The 13,801-nt window shown below is 38.8% G+C and overlaps 4 protein-coding genes across 7 annotated transcripts; 3 read left to right on the forward strand and 1 right to left on the reverse strand.

Annotated features, from left to right (window-relative positions):
• Positions 1–4,256, forward strand: LOC104798954 (ubiquitin-like-specific protease 1D). Of its 2 annotated transcripts, none has more exons than XM_010521221.1 (9): positions 1–313; positions 861–966; positions 1,148–1,273; positions 1,778–2,015; positions 2,193–2,360; positions 2,475–2,609; positions 3,497–3,578; positions 3,764–3,862; positions 3,948–4,256. In XM_010521221.1, exons 3-9 carry the CDS (start codon positions 1,204–1,206, stop codon positions 4,023–4,025), a joined length of 870 nt encoding a protein of 289 aa, XP_010519523.1. In that variant the 5' UTR covers positions 1–313; positions 861–966; positions 1,148–1,203; the 3' UTR covers positions 4,026–4,256. The 2 variants fall into 2 exon arrangements, with proteins under 2 accessions (XP_010519523.1, XP_010519524.1); XM_010521222.1 differs by having other exon boundaries at positions 2,193–2,333.
• A 270-nt stretch (positions 4,257–4,526) lies between these two features.
• On the forward strand, positions 4,527–5,799 carry LOC104798955 (plant UBX domain-containing protein 7-like). The gene has a single exon (XM_010521223.1). It carries the CDS (start codon positions 4,719–4,721, stop codon positions 5,691–5,693), a length of 975 nt encoding a protein of 324 aa, XP_010519525.1. The 5' UTR covers positions 4,527–4,718; the 3' UTR covers positions 5,694–5,799.
• A 2,547-nt stretch (positions 5,800–8,346) lies between these two features.
• LOC104798957 (RPM1-interacting protein 4) lies at positions 8,347–9,526 on the forward strand. 3 transcript variants are annotated; one of them, XM_010521226.2, is made up of 3 exons: positions 8,347–8,639; positions 8,810–9,019; positions 9,167–9,526. In XM_010521226.2, exons 1-3 carry the CDS (start codon positions 8,631–8,633, stop codon positions 9,185–9,187), a joined length of 240 nt encoding a protein of 79 aa, XP_010519528.1. In that variant the 5' UTR covers positions 8,347–8,630; the 3' UTR covers positions 9,188–9,526. The 3 variants fall into 3 exon arrangements, with proteins under 3 accessions (XP_010519528.1, XP_010519526.1, XP_010519527.1); XM_010521224.2 differs by having other exon boundaries at positions 8,384–8,639; positions 9,164–9,526; XM_010521225.2 differs by having other exon boundaries at positions 8,386–8,639; positions 8,813–9,019; positions 9,164–9,526.
• A 226-nt stretch (positions 9,527–9,752) lies between these two features.
• Positions 9,753–13,170, reverse strand: LOC104798958 (zinc finger CCCH domain-containing protein 43-like). Its single transcript, XM_010521228.2, has 6 exons — positions 12,637–13,170; positions 12,101–12,166; positions 11,466–11,579; positions 11,055–11,339; positions 10,669–10,938; positions 9,753–10,174 (listed from the first exon to the last, which is right to left on the reverse strand). Exons 1-6 carry the CDS (start codon positions 13,027–13,029, stop codon positions 10,010–10,012), a joined length of 1,293 nt encoding a protein of 430 aa, XP_010519530.1. The 5' UTR covers positions 13,030–13,170; the 3' UTR covers positions 9,753–10,009.
• Positions 13,171–13,801: the final 631 nt, after the last annotated feature.

Here is a 13,801-nt window from a genome sequence, read left to right on the forward strand (position 1 = left end):
CACATTTTTTTCGAAGCAAAAAGTTAGAGAGAGAGATACTCTTTTCGGGATCAAAAAGTTTTGAGGGGGAGTTATACTGTTGAAAACTAAATACTAATATTGATTTTTGACCTAGATCGGACACCGCTAAGCTTTCCTCGTTCTCTGTAGTTTTTGTCTTCGATTCGATTCGATTGTTTGTCTCTCTTTGTTAGGGTTTTGAGGTCCTTTTCGAGCTTGTATCTGTGGGGGGATTTGAATCCTGAGGGTTTCGACGCCACCTTACATTCTGCCGACGAGATTCAGTCGGAGGATCCAAATGCCGCTAGAATTCGTAAGCTTCCTCTCAGGGTTCGAGTGTCTGTGCTCGAATCAAGTACTCCTCGCAAATTTGCTGGGTTTTGTCTCTTCGCTGCAAATTTTAAAATTTGTTTGGAATCGTGGTTAAGTGGTGAATCTGTAATGTTGCTTAGAACTGTGAATTGTTGGAGAAGAAAGAGACTAGGATTGACAACGAAATGGCTCTACGTACTATCCTTTCAACAAATGCTTTTGGTTACTGGTTTTAACCTTAGGATAATTGCATGTTACGTAATTGATGGCAGATGCCACAGTGGTAGTTATAGTCTTCTATCCAACCTGGTAAGAGAAGAAATTGTTCTTGCTCTTAGTTTTGCTGGTTGACGTGCAATTTCTTCATTTTCAGTTGCTTGAATTTTTTTTTTATGCATTATGCCTTCGTCTATTGCTTGTGCTTAGTCAAATCTGCAGTGAGTTTCGGATTTTTTTATTAATAATATTCTACCCTGTTGTTGAATATGCACCTTTACATTCTCAACTTCTCTCTCCATTTTCCCTGACATGGTTTTTGTTTGATTTAGTATGTGAACAGGCGTATACTATGACACAGAGCCTGTAACCCAACAGCGATGGTATAGGTGTTCTTCAATCCAAAACTGGTTTGATGTCGGTGTCTCTGTGATTAAGGTACTTTTCTGTGATCTTGATTGGTATATGTTCATGTTGTTCTAATACATTATCCTTCACCCTTGCATCCTTGTTTTTGCATACAGTTGCGTGAAGATGTCCCTATGCTTATGATCACATATATTACTGTTTGACTTTTTCCTCTACTGTTTGTTTTTTTCCCTCTCTGTTTCCGACGTAGAGGCAGAGAAGTCTGGTCGTTCCTTCTTCACCAGTTCCAGACTTCCAGTAATCCCAATGACAATAAGAAGAAGTGATCGTGTCAGAAAAAAGAAATTCCTTACCAATTCTGATCCTGCAATTCATGGTATCCATTCAATTCTCTCTCTTTGTCTTTTATTTGGGTTTTTCCACTATGTTTGTTTCGTTTTTTTTTAATCATTAGTGATGTGGGGATTTGGGTTTAAGGGAGTTTTCATCGAGAAAGTCGTGTTTTTTAGCTGGGTTTTTCTTGTCTTGACGATTTTGCTTTCTGTGGCGTAGATGCGTTTACTCTAAAATGTATGTAGGGAGTCGTGTTGTATTAGTACTCCTGGGGCATAATTTGTCGATACATCCGGCGTTTTAGAAACCCTAGAAAGCATGGCTTGGTCACTTATTTCAGCTCTTAGCATGTGATGGAAGTTTAGGTTTTCATTTGAAGTTTTGTGATGAAGAATTGACTTGATAGGTTTTTCATGTAGTTTCAGCATCGATACAGTTGGGATTGATCGTAGGTGATGAAAGATGGACAATTTGAGTATTGCGTTAGGGGAAAGAGGACTTTTTGTGTTGACTGTGATATATGTGAATGCTGTGTGTATTTTGACAGAGATCGATGACGAGCCATATGCAAAACACAGGACATGCTGGAGGCATATCGCTGCACATATGAGTGGTTTAAAAAAGAAGTTGCCTATGAAAGAGTTGGATAGATATAAACTGACAGCTCCTTGTTTCTACGAGATGTGTAAGCACTCTGAAAGATCTCCAAGAAGAATCAAGTGCAAGTATTTAGTCTCTAAGCTACGGAAGAAGCTGGATTCCAGGGTATTTGGACTTTACTTAGAGTAAGTATTAATATTACTTACTGATTCTTCCATAGTTCTTAAAACTTCGTTGCATATTGTCTGTGACATCTAGATTTGATATATGGTCTCACAGAGAGTTTATGCAACTATCATAGCTTAACCCTACTCATTTCCTCTCATTGGTTCAGTTAAGTTTCCGAACTTTTTTTTTTGTAGAGACTTGTGGAAGAGCTTCTCAGATGATAAAAAGAACCCCTTTATGTACTTGGATTGTCTATGGTTCAGCATGTATACGACTGCCCATCTTCGAAGCAATGTTCTGACATGGATTCAGACGAAGCATATTTTCTCGAAGAAGTACGTGTTTGTTCCCATCAACCGTTGGTTAGTACCTTTTTACCGTATAAGTTGCTCAAATGTCTTGAAATTACCTGTCATCCTTACCAAGAAATGCGAGTTTTACGTTAGCCAAAGTGATTGTTGTTAGTGTTACCTCAGGAGCCATTGGTATCTGTTGATATTTTGCAATTTTGATGAGAATCTTGAATCGCAAACTGGGAAGAAAGCATTCATGTTGCTGCTTGATTCACTACAGACAGCCGGCTCAAGGCAGCTTGAACCTGACATAAGAAGGTGAGTTCTCCCTTTTTTTGGTGGAAAGAAGAGTATTGGGGGGAATATGATAGAACCCACCCATTAATAATGGGCCCAACAAAGTCTCAAAGCCCATGGGTAGAACTCACCCCAAAAGAACCCACCCATTATTAATGGGTGGATTCTATCAAATTGGTATCAGAGTCAACCGATCCTCAGACATGCAGACGACGCGGCGAGAGAGGAACGGTCGGGAGAGGAGCACAAAGGGTGCGTAGCCGCCAACGACCGAGAAGCCGCCAGCGCCGTGGTCGTCGCTGTCTAAAGGGGGCGGTATTGTTAGAGTTCCACATCGGAAATATGTGGGAACAATTGAGTCAATATAATACCATGGACGCCCTCCCCCAACAAGCTAGCTTTTGTGGTGTAGTTAGAGCCTAAACCTTATTAATTGGTTTAGATCCTAACTCCACCACAAAAGCTAGCTTAAAAGTGGAGGTTTGACCCTTACTTATATATTGGCCCAAATCCCTCTCATTTTCCAATGTGGGACACTTATCAATACCACCCCCTTTAGACAGCGACGTCCACGGTGTTGGGGCAAATCTGGTCGTTGGCAGCTTCTCGGTCGATGGCAGCTTCTCGGTCACTAGCGGCTTCTCGGTCCATCCCCGACCGTCCCACAACCACCGAGTCGACCGCATGTCCGCAAGAGAACGGCCCGTCAAAGGGCCACCGGAAAGTAGAGAGTTAGGCTCTGATACTAATTAATAAGGTTTAGGTCCTAACTCCACCACAAAAGCTAGCTTGTTGGGGGAGGGTGCCCATGGTATTATATTGACTCAATTGTTTCCACATATTTCCGATGTGGGACTCTAACAGAATATTCTGATGAAATTCGGATAAGTTTAAATTCTGTCGTTCAGATTCGTGTTGGATATATACAAAACGGAGGGGAGAACCCAGAACTTGAGTTTGGTTTCCAAGATTCCTCTCTTTGTGCCAGAGGTATGACCTAATTTACCGAGTTTTTTTAATGTTCAAGTAAACTTTAACCTTCGTTTAGTTCTCTGAATTTTACTCGAATCTTGTTACCGTTTTACCCCGAATTCTCAGAATCCAACACTGTTTCTACCTGTAAACCCTAAGCTTCCATTGATTCATTTTGGAGGGTTGCTCTCTCGGTTGTCCAGGTTCCGCAGCAGAGAAACGACGTAGAATGTGGCAGTTTTGTTCTCTACTACATAAATCGGTTCATAGAAGATGCCCCTGAGAGCCTCAACCCATATTTTGTAAGCCTAAATCTCTCGTCTTTTCTTCTCGTTTTCATGCTATGAGCGAGCGATCAGCCGCGGGAATCTTGAAATGAAATTGCAGATGAACAAGGACTGGTTTGGCCACGAAGCATTGGACGATTTCCGCAACAAGCTCGATTCTTTAGGAGCCATCGTGTAGGCAGCAAAGTAGAGAGTTCTGATAGAGGATCGATTCTGAATACAGTTAGTGGTCAAGTAGACCGGTAATGGTCAGGGGATTTTCTCGGGAAAATTTACGATTTTCCGTGTAACCGAGTCTGGTTTCTTGTGCAAATTCCGGTCTCGCTTGTTTCGTAATTCCTTCTTGGGGATGAGTTTGTATGAACTTTTTAGAAAATTACCTTTACACCCCAAACGTTTATTTATTCTCCTGCACAATCCTCCAACTATGTACATATTTCAAAAAGTCCCAAATTTTAACATCTATTATTTGCTTTAGGTGAAAATTGTATTAACATCTATTTGAAAACACCAACTTTTTTAGAAATAACGTTGAATTTAAAATATTTTCGAATAAGCAAAAAAAATTCAAATAATTATGTTAAAAATTGGTATCCTTTAAGAAATATCGGGAAAAGTTGGGGTTTTTGTGTGAGGAATTTCGAAAATTGTCTGTGCTTATCTGTCTAGTTTGGTTTTTATCTGTTGCGATTCGATTCAACGAGATCAAGTAAGTGAATTCAAGTAGGAAAAGGAAACTATTTCTTTTTTTCCTTTTTTCTTGCAGGATTTCACCTCCTCGAGTTCTTTATATTTACCCATCTTCTCCCAAAAATTTTCTCAGCAACTCAAGAAAATTTTCCTGTCTTGTGGGTCCTTACAAATTCTCAGAATGGAGGCTACCACGTTGTCTGAAAGCGAACGACTGAGATTGGTCTCATCGTTTCTTGGGTTCGCTATCGGACAAACCCCCGAAGCCGCTCGTTGGTTCTTGCAGGCAAAAAGCTGGAATCTTGACGAAGCCCTCTTCTTCTTCTTCCAATCTGTAAATCAAAACCCACGTAACGATCATTCGCCTGCGAGAAGTACGAATCTTCGGCATGAACAACAGATCTCCTCGACTTCTCCTCTCCGCCTGTTGTTCGATGGGACATTCACAGAGGCGAAATCTGCTGCTTCTCGTCAGGAAAAATGGCTTCTGCTGAGTCTGCAATCTCGCTCTTGCACGCTGAATCGAGACACGTGGTCGAACGATTCCGTCTCTCGGATCATCAAAGCCAACTTCGTGTTCTTGCAGGTCTACGATGATACAATCGAGGGTCGAAGCGTATGCTCATTATACCAGCTCCAAACTACTCCTGTGGTGCTTCTGATCGATCCCACCACAGGCCAGCAGATGCATTTGTGGTCTGGAAAGATCGATCCTCGGGCCTTTCTCGAGGATTTAGTACCGTTTATGGATCACGGCCCTCGGGAATGTTCCTCTTCTTCTGTATCCCGGAAACGCCCAAGAATGGATCCAATGGTTGCCAAACAAGTTACTGATTCTCTGAGGAATATGACTTTAGAAGCCGTCTTCCCTCCTCTCCCGGAAGAACCACAGGGCAGCTCCAATGGCGGTTTTCTGTGTAGAGTCGGCGTTCGTCTCCCAGATGGGCGAAGGCTAGTGAGGAGCTTCAACAAGAGCGACCCTATTCAGCTTCTCTGGTCATTCTGCTATTCAGAGCTTGAGGGATGGGAGGGGAAGCCACTGAAGCTGAGGTTAGCTATTCCTGGAGCTTCCAAGACTCTCGAGTACGGATCTAACCTGACGTTCGAGCAATCCGGGCTTGAGAATTCGTTGATAACAGTCACTACTTGGGACTGAGGATTCTTCTCCTTGTCTCTGCCGTTATGGTTACAAGTGCACTATTGTAATATTAGGGTAGGAAGGTTTTCGTGTGTTGCACTCTTTCATCATGGATAAATCAAAGTGACCGTTAATGCTATTAAATAATTTGATTTCAATAAAAACACAAAACGCTTTCTATGCGTTAACGGTAATCCTGATGGATACGGTTAGATATCCGAAATTTAGGGTTATCTGAATCCGAACTCACTGTCCAAAATTTTTACAATAAATATTACCTGAATTCGAATCCATTCTGTTTGGGTATCTGAAAATTGGACATATGAGATAATTTTCGTTATCCATGGTGTATTAGAATCCGAAATTTTAAAACAAATTTTAATAAAAATATAATATATATCATTTGAAGGATCGACTTAGTTTAACGGTAAGTTCACTTGCCATGAGGTCTGAGGTCGCGCGATCAAATATTCCTATACATAAAAACAAATAGGGGTAAAATTCCTAATATATATATATATAAATTGAGGGTTGTTCCTTTATAATACATATCATATAAGATATATATATATATAAATTGTAGTTTATATATAAATATAAAAATTTTACAATAGAATAGACAAAAAACAAAAAACAAATATTAAAAAAAGTCATATATTAAAAATGGTAATAAACTTAGATTTAGATTTTTATATAATATAATTAAAATATAGAGATAACATTGTATGATTCTTTATATACCCGCACCAAATTATCCATCTCGTATTTCATTACCTAAATCCAAATCCGAATTTCAGATCTTTAATTCTAAACATTATATCCGATCTCATCTCATTAGATGTATGGATATTGAATTTCGAATATCCAACATATAGATCTAGTTGATTATCCGAATTTTAGTTTTTTTGTCCACTATAGATGACACTTATGTCGTGGTTTCCTTTCTTAATATATGTACTGAAAAATTCGGACCCTCAAAGAGTAAAACGAAAAAAATTAACCAGTTCTATTCACTTGAGAAAAATAGTCAAATACAACTCACTTTTTGTTAGAACTACTCAACACCAGATGAAACTCCTCCTGAGTTTCAACTCTCTCTCACAATGAATTCTACCGATCAAAAACCTTACCAACCCAAACGCTCACTAGAGGAATGGAGATTTTCCATTAGGTCTCCCCCTCAGATCTACGCCCAAACATTCATCAGAGAAAAGAGATTTACCTAATCTGTCTCTTATTCAGATTCACACTCATCAAATAGTGAGTTATCACTCACTAACAGAAAAACTTTTTTAGTAAAATATGTTTTGTTCTCCATGAGAACTGATATACAACTTGTATCTCCTTTATATATGCTTCTCCAGTTCACCTTAGATCTCCACGAATTGATTTGATAGAATCCTCCTTGATTCTCTTCGATTTCATCTATATCTTCAAGATCTCATCTTTATCTCTATCTCTTCAAATCTTTGACTTTATCTCCAACACCTTGTCTCTATCTCAAATCTCCTCAAATCTTCTTAGCTTTGATTCTATCTTCATCTCTTCAAGTCCAATCTAAACTTCGTGACTCTATCTCTTCAGATTGTTTTCCCTAAAATCTCTCCAAGTGGTTGACATTGAGTCCATCTCAATCTCTTAGTATTTGACTTTTTCTCCAACTCTTCAGACTTACTTCAAAATATCTCGAGCTGTGTCTCGCCAGATTTCTCTTCTGAAATCTCTCAAATTTGTTGAACCTACATTATCTATTTAACAAACAAAACAACACATTGTAAATAATTGCACTAATATATAGAATTAGGGGATTTGGAAGAAGAAAACTAATAAAGTGTATGGTGCGTTTTTTTTTAACTTCTTGTGTTGTAAATGTTTTTTTAGGATTTTTGTTTAAGAACAAAACATCTAGTGAAGTTAATCGTTTTTTGTGCTAAAAAAGACTAATACAAAGATCAGTTTTGTAATATGTGTGTGTGTGTCCTTTATATATATATATATATACAAGAGTTATATGTATATATTATTGTTCGTCTAAAACTCTATGAATCTCTCATTTTGGGTTTTGTCCGAAAAAAAAGTCGTATTTGTTGTGATACTGCTATGGATGAAGCTGTTTGTATTTGACGACTGTTGCTTTTTCACATCTAACAAAGTTGGACGCTTTAGTCATTTGAAAATTTCTAATAATAATAAAATAATAATAATAATAATAATAATAATAACAATAATAATAAAGCAAACTTGCTATATTTAAAACGTTTAATGGTGGACTGCGACAATAGTCACATATTTTTTTTTATAATTTAAAAGTTCACTGGATTTTCAACTCTATATATCTTTTAAAAGATAGAAAAAATTTAGGTGAATACTCATTTTTAAGTGAGACTTCAACCTCACTATATTTTTCAGAAGATCTAAAAAGTTTAGATGAATATTAATTTTAAGGTGGAGACTCAAATCCGAATTGATAACAACCACATATTTGTAAATCACCACTCATCAATATAAAAAAATAAACATTCTATAATAATACAATAGGATTTATTTATTTATTTATTTTCAAAATATAGTGTGAAAGGTATATAATATTATTGATGCATTTGTACAAAGTCAAAATGAGCTAATAATTTATTAACCGTGTGTACAATAATAGTGTTATTAGTGTCGCCGTATTAAGTAAATATCCTAAACACGGTGGAGAAGGCAGGAGGAACTCGACTTTTCCTTTTTCCTTTTTTTTTTGTCTAATAAATAATTGAAATCTTTTTTGGTTTGTATGGTTGCTGGTGCCGTTGTTGTCAACGACGACGTGTTTGCCTCTTTGTCTAAATCTCCCCTTTCCTCCTCTATATTTGCTTCTCCTCCTCCACCACCACCAATCCATCTCTCTCTCTCTCTCTCCCCACGCATTTCTTTGTTCTGGAAACAAGAAAAGTCCTTGCCTTTTTCCCATCCATGGCGACGGTAAGAGCAACGGATCCATCCCCTTCTTCTCTGATCTCCCATTGCCTCATTTGGGATTCAGATATTCGTCCTTCTTGTTCATGAAACGAAAAAGTTTACATCTTTTTGGGCGTCAATCTTCATGATCGATGCATATGACTTTTTGGGCTGACGGGTTATTGTGTGTGTAGCAGGATAAAGGGAGGCCATTGCCCAAGTTTGGGGAATGGGACGTGAGCAATCCAGCCTCGGCCGAGGGGTTCACAGTAATCTTCAACAAGGCTCGGGACGAGAAGAAGACAAAGAAAACCTCAGTTGCAGGTCCTGACCTGGTTTCCCCTCCGAGAAACGAAGACCCTAATCCTGCCCAGCACCATGGTTCCCACAACTCCAAATCCAAGGTACCTCCTCTCTTTCTTTCTTTTTTTCCAAATCCATGGATGACGATGATAATGAATCATCAACGAGAAAAACAAAGAAAACCGTGAAAGAAATGACAAGGGGTACTCACCAGTTTTGGTTCTTCTTCTTCCTCTGGCGTGCAGAAGAAATGGCTATGCTTCCGTTAACTGCAGCTACTTGTCAGAACCTGCGAGGAGGAAGCAGAAGCGGTGAGAAGAGAGCAATGTCTCGACCCAAAAAGCAAAGCATGTATCTTGCCAGCCAGACTGATGCTTTACGTCATCTCGGACGTCGTCCTTCAGTTTTCTGCATCTCTCTCCTACTTGTTGAGCCTTTTTTTTTGTTTCCCTTTGTTTTTTTCTGCCCATAACGGGTATATGAACGTACATTCTTCTCTGGTTCCTAATACGAATACGACCTTGATTTGATACAAGGATGGACCGTTCATGTCCTTCCAGACATGTTTACAATGCAATATATGAACGATCAAGCCTTGCACTGCACAACTTTACATCCCTAACGAGGCTAGATTGCAGTTTCAAAACCTCAACTCAAAGATACTACAGTCCAAGGCAATGAAAACCAGGACCTGTGGACCAACACGGAATCACAAAGATTTGGGCAGCTATAGAACCGCTTTCATGTACCAAATCAAATCAGGGCAAGATGCAGAACACCCAGATACACTTGCAGAAAGAAAATATCACCTAAAGAGAGAAGCAAGAAGAAAAGTGAACCTCGGAGCAAAAGACAAGTATCATATAACAGAAGCTGGAGAACAAAAATTCTTTGGCCAAGCCCTGTAAAGAAAAGCACGAGATTGGTTTTGCCAGAAAGACATGTAGTTTAGATATCCATAATATACCTAAATATTTCTCAAAAAGATTCAAAAACCACAATGACCGAGTTGATGCTAAGAACTGCAGGGCCCTTGAAGGCAAAAAAAGGCAAAAGTAGTCCTTCCGTATGCGCAACTGAATGTGAAGACATCAATTCCAGCCATCACTTTCGTTCCCATTGGCATCGACTTGAGGAGCTTCCATGGCTTGGGGGCTACCTGTTGAGCATGGCGGCTGTACCGAATGATCGAATTTACAAGCTGGTCCAAACTTGCAGATGCCATAGCGACTGTAGTGTGCACACAGGCTCTGGTCCTGGAATTCAGACAACTAGTTAGTCAAATCTTGAAATCAGTACTGTTTACCAAGCATCTAGTTTATACATAGGTAAACAACAAAACTAAAGCCACTGCCTTTTGAGTTTTAAACTGCTGAGGGTTGAGAAATTTCGATACCATATATACAATTTGTTTAGTTTCTTTTCTAACGAACTTGAAATTGATAAAAGTTCAGACCTTATCACTTCACAATATTTGGATTCAGGACTTTATATAAACCTTTGCAGGAATGGAAACCCAAGACTAAATTAGAAGTGCAAGAATTTAGAACAAGAAATCAGTAAATATAAAAAGGGCTCAAGTTGTGAATCAGATATTACATAAATCATGTTTTGATGAAAATCCTTCATAAAGACCATCTTCTTTGCATAAAAAAGGGACAATGGGAAAGGGATACCACGTTATAAAAAAGGATGGTAAATGGCTTTCTAATTCGATCACAGGAAAACCATGGAAGATTATGGAACTCACAGGTCTTAGAGGTAAGCCTTTGTCATTGAGAGCACATGGAGGTTGCTTCGGCAATCTATTCTTCGGGTGATGATATTTGCATTTGTATTTGAACTTGCAGTCCCCAGTTTTAAGATAATAACTGCACTCAGGTTGGTCTGGACGTTCTGGGAATTCATCGACAGGCATTTGCAGTTGGTATTGAGGATATATACTTGTTTCACTCGATGAATTCTTCACCAGGTAAGGGGAAGCTGGAAGCACACTCCTTTCGGGTGAATATACAGAAGCCTATTCAAATAAGAAGGACGAATTAAGACTCCAAAAGCAAGATGGCAAATCTTTATTGCACTCTAATTGTGTAATGACACTGTTTTAGCAGTGAATCAGAAAAGCTGAGGTACTACCTGATACCCAGTCCACTCGGAAGTTTGAGACGGAACTCTACGGGACTGCGAAAACATGACTGGCATAAAGGGAGCTGTACCATTCAAATGCCTCGACGAAGACCAAGAAGTTGAACTTGCTTGGGATGCAGCTTTTGGGGAAAAAGATCCAGCCGATCCACCATTACCATAGAAAGAGGGAGATTCATTTCCTCCAATAGTTGTAGGATCAGGATGATTAAATTTGCAGTCAGCTCCAAACTTGCAAGATCCATTGCGCATGTAGAATGGGCACTCCTTCTCTCCCTGTCAGTAGTTTACGCCATTGAAGCTTACACAAGACTCCGGGAACAGAATACCAGACGCTACACGGAGTCTATTAAATGAATAAACTATGGATAGCCAGTCTCACTAGCATTTATATAAAATTACCAGTCGTATGGGAAGGCCAAGGAAGTTAAGCTCAGATACAAGGGAAGTCTTAGACTTTGAGTGGCTGAATCTACAAGATTCTCCGTATTTGCACCCTCCAGTTCTGAAGTAATACTGAAAATCTCGGGCAGGAAATAGGTCCACATGATTGGATCAGTACATTGTCATTCCAAATAAAAAGGGGAAAGGAGAGAACAAGCACATACATTCAAGAGAAAAAGAAATGACAGGAGGATAAGCAGACATGCCAAAGAAGAACATTCCTTCCACCATCTAAAACATAGCATAGATATACTTTTGTAATCATCATAACCAGAACGAAGTGCATATAGTACTTGAACGCTGTTCATCATTATCATATGTCTAGCAAATACTCAATACCGCTTTCCGATTTAAATAGATTTCTAATCCTAGATGGAGAAGGATTCATGCGGCCGATCCCAAATGAACTTGGGAATGAGGCGATGTTGTTGTTGTTGTCTAATCCTAGACGGAAGAGAAACGAAAACCAAAATACAAGTGGGGGACAATAGATCTATGAATTTACCATCATAGCAAGATAAACAATCCAAAAGGCGAATTACAGAGAAAACAGAGAGGTAAATCTCCAGAAGCAAATAAAGAAGGAATTTAACCTTGCACTCTATCTGCCTCAGCTTCTCTGTGTCATCATCTTTTTCCTTTGCATTATCCCTAGAAGCCTTCAAAACAATGCCATGTTAAAATAGATCAACAAAGGCTTTTTCTTGTTCTTTTACTCCCTCAAATACTTACGATTCTAAATCAATACAGAAGCAACCAAAACAAGAAACAAAACCGAGGTACAGGGCTCTTCCATCAAAAGCAAATGCAAGAGCATCCAAGAAAACGACTCGCATATGAACAAACATATACATACAAGCAAACACACACACACATGCATAACCACATATTTTAATTGAAAAAAGAGAGATTTTTTTTTTTGCGTCCCAACTCCCAAGTATCATACCAACTATAAATCCCTATAATGAATATAAACCCAGAAAAAACCACTCAAATATCCAATTAACTGAAGCGAGCAAACGTCTGGCACTCGAAAATTTCAAAGCGTGAGTCATCCCCAAAGATCAAGCAATTAAAATCGTAAGTGTGAACTGTAACACAAACACAAACATATGGAGCAGAAAAGTACTTGGATTTTTGTTCGAACAGGGTGGTTGAACTTGCAACTCGACCCATATTTGCAACTGCCAGTTCTCATATAAAACGCGCAATCCTCGGCCTCCGGTCTCACTGGGTACATAGCTCTTCTCCTCTCGATCTCATTCTCATCCTCGCTCCAACCCTCATCACCATTTCCTCCTCCCTCTTCCTCACAATCGCCATCTTCGGCCTTCGAATCATTGCCCTCGATTCTACAAGCCTCAGAGACACTCATCGTCCCGCTCTGCTCGTTTGCAGTTTCGTCCAAGCCAACATTCCTGAGCTGTTCACTTAGATCAGATGAAGAGGGATCGACGACTGATGATCGAGATGCTGGCTCCGGATCGAATCCGGTGGGGGAGATTTCTTCAGGTTTGTCCATCGTTCCCTCACGATCACATCACAAATCCCTAATTTTCCCAGAGGGGGAAGAGAAAAAGTGGCTTGCTTGGTTTTGTGGAAAGTTTTGTCCTTTTTATTGCTAACGGAGGAAGAGAATCAGAAGCGAAAACCGATGCCTTTTAGGGCTGAGTGGTACTTGCATGCAAAAGCAAAGATGCGTTTTATATATTTATCGAAATTACAAATAAACCCATACATATTCCAAAATGCGAGATTATGTACTAAAGTTTCTAAATTTACAAATATTCCTCATGGTTTGAACTGTTGTAAGTAGGGGTGGATACCGACGGGTATCCGGGCTTTTTAAGGTATCCGATCTCGGCTTTAGATCCGCGGATTCTTTGAAAAGATTATTTCGATCTCGATCTCGCGAAAGTCGGATATCCGACTGTCCGGATATCCGGATCCATGAATTTTTATTATTCAAACATAAATATTAACTTTAAATACATAAAAATTCCATAAAAATAACAAAATCTATACATTTAAATATATATAAAGTTGTTAAAATTACACAATACAAATATAAATTCAATACAAACATTAAAATGCATACAAAATTGTACAAAATATATAATAAAATGGTTAGATCTTTTATAAATACTTATAACTATAGAGATATTTTTGTCTTTTTTATTGTACTCGGATATTCGAGGATATCCGACTCGTTAATTTCGAAACCCAAATTCGAACCCACTGATCAGATTTTTTGGTCTCATTTATCTCGTAAACGATATTAGGTTTTCAAAAGA

The sequence above is a fragment of the Tarenaya hassleriana genome, unplaced genomic scaffold, assembly GCF_000463585.1.
Source record: "Tarenaya hassleriana unplaced genomic scaffold, ASM46358v1 Cleome6, whole genome shotgun sequence".
Classification (NCBI taxonomy): Eukaryota; Viridiplantae; Streptophyta; class Magnoliopsida; order Brassicales; family Cleomaceae; genus Tarenaya; species Tarenaya hassleriana.

Coding starts and splice junctions, on each gene's coding strand:
- LOC104798954 (XM_010521221.1), top strand. CDS start 1,204: ATGACAATAAGAAGAAGTGATCGTGTCAGAAAAAAGAAATTCCTTACC. Junction 1,274..1,777: donor TTCTGATCCTGCAATTCATG/GTATCCATTCAA, acceptor GTATTTTGACAG/AGATCGATGACGAGCCATAT. Junction 2,610..3,496: donor CTTGAACCTGACATAAGAAG/GTGAGTTCTCCC, acceptor TCTGTCGTTCAG/ATTCGTGTTGGATATATACA.
- LOC104798957 (XM_010521224.2), top strand. Junction 9,020..9,163: donor CCCACAACTCCAAATCCAAG/GTACCTCCTCTC, acceptor TCTGGCGTGCAG/AAGAAATGGCTATGCTTCCG.
- LOC104798955 (XM_010521223.1), top strand. CDS start 4,719: ATGGAGGCTACCACGTTGTCTGAAAGCGAACGACTGAGATTGGTCTCA.
- LOC104798958 (XM_010521228.2), bottom strand. CDS start 13,029: ATGGACAAACCTGAAGAAATCTCCCCCACCGGATTCGATCCGGAGCCA. Junction 11,580..12,100: donor TGAGGCAGATAGAGTGCAAG/GTTAAATTCCTT, acceptor CGAGATTTTCAG/TATTACTTCAGAACTGGAGG. Junction 10,939..11,054: donor CCGAGTGGACTGGGTATCAG/GTAGTACCTCAG, acceptor TTATTTGAATAG/GCTTCTGTATATTCACCCGA.